Source organism: Quercus lobata, chromosome 3 (genome assembly GCF_001633185.2).
Source record: "Quercus lobata isolate SW786 chromosome 3, ValleyOak3.0 Primary Assembly, whole genome shotgun sequence".
Classification (NCBI taxonomy): domain Eukaryota; kingdom Viridiplantae; phylum Streptophyta; class Magnoliopsida; order Fagales; family Fagaceae; genus Quercus; species Quercus lobata.
In genome coordinates, this window is record NC_044906.1 from 36,139,018 (window position 1) to 36,148,904 (window position 9,887).

Sequence of the window (9,887 nt, forward strand, 5' to 3'; positions counted from 1 at the left end):
ATGAGATATTTAATTGGTACAAAAAACTATGGCTTATTTTATAAAAAGTACCTTGCTGTGATTGAAACTTTTAGTGATGCCGATTGGTTACTTTGTCAGGTGATTTTCTCTCTACCACTGGTTATATTTTTACCTTAGGTAGTGGTGGTATTTGTTGGAAATTTAAAAAACAAACAATAATTGCTAATTCAACAATGGAAGCTGAATTAATAGCATTAGCTTCAGCTAGTGATGAGGCAAGTTGGCTTAGATATTTGTTATATGAAATTCTACTTTGGGAAAAGCCAATTCCACCTATATTAATTCATTGTGATAGCACTGCCGCAATTGGTAGAGTTAAAAACCGTTACTACAACAGTAAATCTTGACCTATAAGAAGAAAGCACAGTACCGTGCAATCTTATTTGAGTAGTGGCATCATAATTGTGGATTATATTAAATCTAATGATAATCTTGCAGATCCATTTACCAAGGCCTTGGCAAAAGATAGGGTCTAGAATACATCAAGGGGGATAGAATTAAAGTCCATAGAATCATGAGCCATGTATGAGGATACCCAACCCAAGGACCAGAGATCTTGAGAATTGGGTTCAATGGGAAAAACGAATCATACGATGGTCGTAAGAAATGCACTATTTATTTTTTTAATTATTTATTTTGTAAATAATTTTTAATTGTTCATCCCTATGATGTAAGTGCATTTATCCTCTAATGTGGAGAGATTGAGTAATAAACTCTAAATGAAATTTGTAGCTCGTATGAGTAGGGTGTCAGAATTACAGGAGCACCCTTGACAAAATTTCACCTATGTGAGTATGGGGGTGGGGCCGCTCCCTATGAGATTTGGACTTAATCTCAAATACACTTATGAAATCGGGATCAGCACACGGCCGTAAAGTGCTAGCTATAAAAGCTCATGTCAACACCTGGGTTGTTATGTGTAAGCAATGACGCTTAATTTCCTTAAAGTAGTCCTAGTTCAAGTCGGAGACCACTACGACTCTGGAGTTGAGATCACTGTTTTACTAAGTAAAGGTTCAATGCAGAGCACACCTTCATGATGCATAGTGACCCGTCTTTGCTTGGTAATCTCTTTTTAACTAAAAAATTTAATATTAAAATGAGTGGGGGATTGTTGGAGCATTTTACTATTAAATAATTAAAATGAATAAATGTTATAACATAAATGTAAAGATGTGAGAGTGAATATGGAAGATGAAGAGTTAGTGAAAATGCTTAATCCCAAATTGAAAAGGAGAGAGACTATTTTTTTTTTTTAATTGTGGTGATTAATGGGTTAACATGAATTGTCTTAGATATTGAGCTAGATACGTGTGCAAGGGGGAGGTGAAGAGTGGAGGTATCAAAAATGGAAATGAATCAGCCTCTTGAATCCTTCTACTTAACAGCCCATTCAGAGTAATTACCATATCTGTTGGTGAGTAAATGACCCAAATTAATACTCAATTTTTATTATGGACAATGAAGAGTCATTAACTCACTTAATGGACTATCAATACAATATGCACACAAAAAATAGAGAGGTTCTTGGCAAAGAAAGGTGTTCTTTCTGGTAGAGTTTTGGGTTTGAATACTTTGTGTAAAGGTTGTTCTAGCCATACAACACTTGTTGGGCTGTTGCATCCTGGAGGAGACAAGTCAGAGAAGGTCTGCACTGGTTACAAAGTTTAGCCAACCAAGGGCTTGAATCTCCTTAAAGAGAGCGAGTGCTGCGCCTCAGTCCAAATAGTGTTGTATAATTTTTTTTCCTTACGTTAATAATATCCAGAAATATTATTTAGTTTCTTGTTGTATTATTTCCATTATTATTGTGTTTGCACCAACAATTATTATTATTTTTTGTTAAGGAAGTGGACTTTTGCTCAGAGCCTCAGGCTATTCTAATTACAACCCATAAGAAAAATCTCATGAACCAAACAATGTTGTGAATGGAAGTTAGGACCTCCAGGCTTATGTCTTTGAGCACATTAAACTCACCACCTTGAGTGTTTTTTATAAAGACTTGAATTGGATCAAGTTGTACTTACTCATACAATGATGACACATATCTAATAGTATGGGTCTGTTTGGATACTGCTTATTACTGAAAACACTGTAATAAAATAATTTTTAAATGTATGAATAGTGCCATGGGACCCAGTTTTAATGAAAATTTTGCTGAAAAGAATACTTGTGGGTCTCGTGAACAGTGCACAGGACCCATTGATAGAGACACAAAAGTGCTGAAAAACGTTTTCAGTGTAATCCAAACTAACACTATATACAATCACATGGTATTATCTAGATGAATCCAGTGCAATTTGTCACTAGACCCAATTCTTAATCCTTTTACAATAATTGAGTTTGCAATTTCCACTGACAGAGACGCAAAAGTGATGAAAAACGTTTTCAGCGTAATCCAAACTAACACTATATACAATCACATGGTATTATCTAGATGAATCCAGTGCAATTTGTCACTAGACCCAATTCTTAATCATTTTACAACAATTGAGTTTGCAATTTTTACTAATTCTCATAATGTCTTACATAACAATTGAGTTTACAACTTTTACTAGTTCTTATTTGGGAGTACTAATTCAGTACTTTAGGAGCACAATAAATATATGTTCCTCTCTCTCACGTAATAATGAAAGACTGAATGTCATTAATTAAATTTTAAATTTACAATGGTTACCATTCATATAAGGAGTTACCATTTATGTAAGAAGGAGAGTACACATTTATTGTTCTCCTAAAGCACTAAATAATTAGATACACCTTGTCTAGACTTACCATTAACGTCACATTTTTGTCATTCAATAATAACTTCTCTACGTTGCTATATTAGTTAAAAAAAAAAAAAATCCTTAAGGGTTCTTAAGGGTCGGTTTGGAATCCGTTTATTTTGCTGAAACTGAAATTTTTTATAGAAAGTACTGTAAATAAAGATAAAAGTTAACTAAAATAGTACAATATGATTCATAAATGATACAAAAAAGTGCAGTGTGACCCATAAATAATACCAAAAATAAAATAAATTAATTTTTTTAATTTTTCCAAACACGTAGTAAGTTGGGTTATAAATTTGTAATATATGCCAGTACCCTTTTTTTTTTTTTTTTTTTGGAGCAAGTACCCATTTTGCCCTATCACTATTTAAGAGCCCGATTTTCAATATTTCCCTATTATTTATTTATTTATTTATTTTTCTCTCTCTCTCGCTCTTTCTCTGTCTCTTTGGGGCTTCACTTCAATTCGACGTTGTATTATATTTTCCTGTAAAACTAAATCCTCTGATTCATTCAATTCTCACACGGATCTATTCTCTGTTTTCTTCAATTCCCGCAGATTCTAGTAACTATATTTACCAGATCTGACTCCATTAGAGCCTCAACATGTTGAATTCGACAACGTAGTAGAACCAAGTAGGAGAGTAGTAGGGTTTTAGTTTAATCCTTTGACTGTGCCTCTGGTTGTGCTTTCTAGCTTCTACTATGGCGGCTATGCAGAGAGTAGTGGCTGCGGCTCAGTCCAGCGTCAGCACCAGCGGAGGAGGAGGAGGAGCAACCAGCTACGCCTCAAGCAAAGGCGTCGCCGCTTCTTGTGCTTCCGGTACCGCCGCAACTGAACTAGTCGTAATTTCCGATCAATTTCCGGTTGGACTTAGGGTTTTGGTTGTCGACGACGACGTCACTTGCCTCCGGATTCTCGAGCAGATGCTCCGCCGGTGCCGGTATCAAGGTCCGTCCGTCCGTCCATCTGTAGTCGTTTTTTTACTTACTTTGCCGATGGTCAATTAGGGTTTCTTTGGTTGGTGTAATTCGGTAAATTTGACTTGTTTGATAGGTCAGAGATGTAATTAATGCGTTTGGGTTGTAGTTGTAGTTGTATTCGTTTGTCGTGAAGTTTATTTTGACTCTTCGATTAATTTTGTTTGGGGCTTTTATGCACTTTTTCGTCGTTTTACTGCATAAAGATTTGAATTTTGATTGCTGTGTGTGTGTTAAATTCTCTTGATAAATAGGAATCACTGTTTTTAAGATTTGGGTGAAATGGGTTATTGCACTGCTTGAGGCTTTTTATGGGTTTGTTTTTAGTTTGCAATTGGGGAAGTGTTTTAATTTGAAATAGTAGATAATGAAGTTTACTTGCTATCTATTATGTGCTGCTAAGTGTGAAATGAGAGGCAAAAAAGTGAGGATAAGCGATGATGAGTTCGATCAAAGTGCCAAAGTGACTAAACTCTCTTTGATGCTTGAAATTATGACCTTGCTAAGGAGTCAACATGGCTGATTTACCGTGAGCGTGAGGGACAGATCATTTGAGTTAGATAACATTTCATTGTATCAATTCTCTCGTGGTAGAAAGCTAAGAATTTTCGGAAGACAATTCTCTTACGTCACTTTCATGAAGTTTAATATGGTTAATGTAAGAAGTCATGTCCTTGATATATGGAGACTATATCTGCTTGATGTTGTAGCTCATTTGACCTTGAAATGCTATGAAGTAGCTAAAAATACTTGACTTGGCTTGATTAGAGCCCCATTCCTTATAGGCAATACTACATGTATAAATTTATTGACTACCTTTTGTGTTTGGCGCTAACCAAAATGGTTGGGAAATGGATGTATGATATGCTTCACAATTAATGAACAGAGCATGCTTGTGAGAATATTATGAAATTGTGTGTATGACTAACATGATTGTCAGTGATGTGATGTTTTGTGATTATTATTGTCTTATGCCTCCTTTTTTCATTGGTTGCAGTTACTACTTGCTCTCAGGCTACTGTTGCCTTGAATCTTCTACGAGAGAGGAAAGGGTGTTTTGATGTGGTGCTTAGTGATGTTCATATGCCTGATATGGATGGTTTTAAACTTCTAGAGCTTGTTGGGCTAGAAATGGATCTTCCTGTTATTAGTGAGTATCAGATTTCCTGCTGAAAAATGTGATCATTTTTTTATTAAATACATTAACATGTCAATATATTATGCAGTGATGTCTGCTGATGGTAGAACAAGTGCTGTGATGAGAGGAATTAGACATGGGGCTTGTGATTATTTGATTAAGCCTATACGTGAAGAAGAGCTCAAGAATATATGGCAGCATGTTGTTAGGAAAAAATGGAATGAGAATAAAGAAGTTGAACATTCTGGTAGCATGGAAGAGAATGACCGGCATAAACGGGGGAATGATGATTCAGAATATACTTCTTCTGCTAATGAAGGAACAGACGGAATATTGAAAGCTCAGAAAAAACGGAGCAACGTTAAAGATGAAGATGATGGTGAACTGGAAAATGATGATCCGTCCACATCAAAGAAACCACGTGTAGTCTGGTCAGTAGAACTCCATCAGCAATTTGTTAGCGCCGTGAACCAACTCGGACTTGATAGTATGATTTTCAACTAAATTCTTTTAGATTTTATGTTATTTTATTTTTATAATTTAAATTCTATTGATGTTGTATATTGTGGGATGGGGTAGTGACTGCAGTTCAATAGAGTATGTTCGGATATTTGATTTTATGTGCTTATTTCTCCATTTGATCCTTGTTGATTAGAACTTTGTGATTTCCATTTCAGAAGCTGTGCCAAAGCGGATTTTGGAATTAATGAATGTACCTGGTTTAACTAGAGAGAATGTTGCAAGCCATCTACAGGTTTGGTTCAGTCCTACTTTTTTTTTTTGATAGGTAATAAGAAAAGAAAAGAAAAAGTAGTCCTACTTATACATATACGTACATATATATATATATATATATATTGGTAAACTGAAATTTCATTAAGAACCAAAAGAAGTAGCAATAAGATCCCTCTTCTACAATTCCTTGACAAAATGAGGAAGAGTAGAAATATTGCATATCTGTCTTCTATGCTTGCATGTGTTATCTTTTTGTTAAAGACGAGAATAAAATAATATAGAGAAGTGGAAGCAAGAAAGAGAGAAGAACACAAGGGATTACATGGTTTGTCCAATGGCCTACATCCACATAATAAAGCCCTAGCGGCTACATCTTTATTGTATACTCAAGTCGACAATTGCAGTGAACCCTTAATAAGGTTATATATAGAGACTAGATACTAGGTTTAGCCCAACATGGGCTTACAACATAACTAGGCCTTTTGGGCCATTACATCAAGATAAACCCAATACCTTAACACTCCCCCTCAAGCTGGAGCATATAGTCATATAGTTCCAGCTTGTAACACACAATTGACAACTTGCTTGAAGAGGCTGAAAATGATGTGAACCAGCCAAAACTTGAGGGAACCAACCATAAAATGAGATGAACCAGCTGAAGTTCTTCAATACCAAACAAAGGTTATAGAGGGTTTAGGTTATCCTTATCATGGATAAGGGACAGCCAATACATATACCCAAAAAGCCAAAAAAAAAAAAAAAAAAAAAAAACCAAACAATATTTGGATAGGGAATAGCCAAAACTTGTACCCAAACAACTCCTTATCCACCAAACAAGTTTTATACACATCCAGGATTAAGTTATCCTTATCTTGGAAAGGGAATAGCTCACACTGAACCTAACAGGGGTATTCCCTGTCAACTCCGACCAACAGCAAACACTAGTGGCTCCAGAACACGCTGGAAACCACTGAAAGTCGCCGGATCCGCCAAAAACAACTGAGTGCCGAATCTGCCAAGACAAGCTGAAATCCACCAAAAAAACAACCCAACAACAAACGCCAGATTCAACACCCAGAACAAACAAGATTGAGAAAGGCAAGTGGATCCAACATTGATATTAATAATCTAAAATTTATGTTAAAACCAGTTTATAAGAGAAAAAGAATATAAAACACCACTGATGGTTAAACATTTGTAAAAGTGTATGATTTTTGCTTTTTTTTTTTTTTTTTTTTTTTTAAAAAAAAAAAAAAAAAATTTATTGGTAAGTTGCCCACACATCTGGTGGGTCTTTAACCCAAGATTTCACCGTCCACCTTGCTCTTACAAGGGAAGCAAGTGCCATTTGAGCTAAAGCATATTGGTGGTAAAATTGTATGATTTTTGTCCTAGTTTAAATTGAATCCACATAATTTCAAGTCTGATTGATTTATGTTGGATCTTTTAATTGAGACTTGAATTTCAATTTGTGGGTTTGTGTTGATTCCTTAATAATATCTTTATAAATTTGAAATCTGACTGGATTGGTCATGATCTGAATTATTTACTCCCTTACTTTTCCTTTATGTAAAAAGACGTGCACCTTGTAATGTGAGGGGTATATTGCAGCTATAGCATTGTGTTTTAACATGCATATGATTTGCAAGTGGATCCTACTCATTAAATGTTAATATTCATAATCCTGTATTACTATGTTGTCAATTTGCAGAAATTTAGGCTATATTTGAAAAGATTAAGTGGGGTAGCTCAACAACAAAGTGGAGTTTCTAATACCATGTGTGGACCTGTGGATCCAAATGTGAAACTGGGTTCACTTGGGCGATTTGACATCCAAGCTTTGGCTGCTTCTGGCCAAATTCCTCCCCAAACACTTGCAGCCCTGCATGCTGAGCTTTTAGGTCGACCAACAGCCAACTTAATTCCAGGAATGGACCAGCCTACTCTTCTACAAGCATCTGTACAAGGACCAAAGCGTATCCCCATTGAACATGGTGTGGCATTTGGTCAGCCTTTAGTAAAATGCCCATCCAATGTTTCAAAACACTTTACACAATCAATGATTTCTTCTGTTGAGGATGTTTCCTCTGGATTTGGAGTGTGGCCATCTAATAACCTCAATACAGTTGTGCCTAGTAGCAATCTTAGTGGGCTGAGTACTCAGAATAGCAACATGTTAATGGATATATTGCAGCAGCAGCAACGACAACAGCAACAGTCACAGCAGCAGTCCATGCCCCCTGAACCTAGCCGAACAATCAATGTGCAGCCGTCTTGCCTAGTGGTTCCTTCTCAGTCTGCCAGTTTTCAGGCAGGAAATAGTCCTGCTTCAGTCAGTCAGAATTGCAGCTTTAACAGGAATTCTGTTATTGATTACAGTCTTCTCTCGTCCCAGTCAAATAATTCCTTAGTTAATATTGGACACTACTCTAATGGGGATCTGAAAACTACAGGCGCTCTTAGTGGCTACTCATGCCCAGGTTCTATTTCTCCTTCCGTATCGTCTTGCTCTGGAAATGCTGACAGTAGCATGGGTTGGCAAGTTCAAAGCTCAACCATTACATTTGGTAATGCTAGACAGCCTGGATTTATTCATAATATGCATGATATTCAGGGTTCCTATGGTTCAAAAACAGGTGAAGTGCTTGATCAAGGACCTCTTCAAAATCTTGGATTTGTTGGTAAAGGGACTTGCATTCCAAGTCGTTTTGCAGTACATGAATTTGAATCAACAATGAGCAACATGAACCATGGAAAATTATTTATGGAGAACAATGGTATCAGAGTGAAGCAGGAGCCAAGTGTTGGTTTTATGGATAACACAAAAGTTGGCATACCAGTATTACAACAATATTCGTCAAATGATATCATGAGTGTTTTTACAGAATAGGTAAATTGGTTTTTTACTTGGGGATTATCAACTTTTTTAATACTCTATATATGCTAACAGAATTTCACTAAGTTTTATGCTTTTAAATAACCATTTTAATACCACCGCACACTCTTAGTGCAATGGTCACTTCTTAGTGCAATGGTCACTTCACAAGTATAGTGCTTGTGAGGTGTAGGGGGCAAGGGCCGGGATTTAAATCTCTAGGAGGGAGTTTCACACACATATACACTTAGATTAGGTTAGGGTAGAATTTTTATCTTGTATCAAAAAAATAAAAAAATAAATAATCATTCTAATATGGGGGCCTCCTATTTTTTAAGCTGCCCAATTCCTTTTCTTTGATAGTCCTACATATTGTTTATTTCTTTCCATAGTTGTACGTGATGGGAGGACCATAATATGGCTTTTTAGTAGTTGCATTTGACTGCTTGTTTTCTATGTAAGTAGCAGTTACTTTATGAGAAACACGCCCAAGACAAATTTATTGATTAATCTAATTTCTATAGATTGTCATGAATGGTTATATTTGTGCATGTTCTATAACATGCATAGACAATGTTTTCTTTTATTGATCATTGCATATGATACGTACTCATCAAGAAGCTGCACACCCCTGCTTGTAGATTTGATCTTTACCAATGTTGGTTTAATGTCTCAATTTTTATTTTGTTTCAACAGGGTTACGTTGTATGGGTAGCTAGCATCTTAACTCCCAAGGAGGTCCAATTGCATCTTATCATCAAATGATCAGATGGATTCCTGTTAAAGTCTGTAATATGTTAGTATAGATCTGATTGCCACTCCCTGAACCAAACTTGGCTTGCTGTGGAGCGTCTTCAAAGGGATTCTTTATTTGGAAGGTTTCTCTGATGTGCTGGGGGCAGGTTTGCATGCATTTAGGAAAGTTTGTTTACCTTTTATTAATCTCTAGGAATAATAAGTTGTGTCAGACAACAGCTTGAATTGGTGTCCAACATGGTGGCATCTTGCCAGCATAATTGTGTAGTTATTCGGGTTTAAAATGTTAAATTCTCATTTATTTATTACAGGTCAATCTAGTAGTTGTAAATATGTCTCTATTTTAAGTTGATGAACTTCACCTTACTAAACCTGATTTGGCCAAAAACCTCAAAACTGAGAATTCTGTTGGGCAGTTTGCATTTGCAACCCTTTCAACCCATCTGGTCAGCCTTGAAGCTGGCATCAGTGGATCAAGTTGGAGTCCTCAACTGTGTTGTTCCAACAGCATGCTTTGTATTGGTGGATTGCTATTGTTAACATTGCTCATAACTCACCAAATTGGTCGACCAATTTATATTTGAAGTTGAATTGAGAGTGATCATTCTTG

The 9,887-nt window shown here is 36.1% G+C and overlaps 1 protein-coding gene across 1 annotated transcript; it reads left to right on the plus strand.

Moving 5' to 3' along the window:
- The first annotated feature begins 3,213 nt into the window (after positions 1 to 3,213).
- LOC115981605 (two-component response regulator ORR21-like) lies at positions 3,214 to 9,648 on the plus strand. Its single transcript, XM_031103880.1, has 6 exons — positions 3,214 to 3,744; positions 4,771 to 4,923; positions 5,000 to 5,398; positions 5,589 to 5,665; positions 7,358 to 8,536; positions 9,218 to 9,648. The coding sequence occupies exons 1-5, from the start codon at positions 3,498 to 3,500 to the stop codon at positions 8,534 to 8,536; spliced, it is 2,055 nt and encodes a 684-aa protein (XP_030959740.1). The 5' UTR covers positions 3,214 to 3,497; the 3' UTR covers positions 9,218 to 9,648.
- The last annotated feature ends 239 nt before the right edge of the window (positions 9,649 to 9,887 follow it).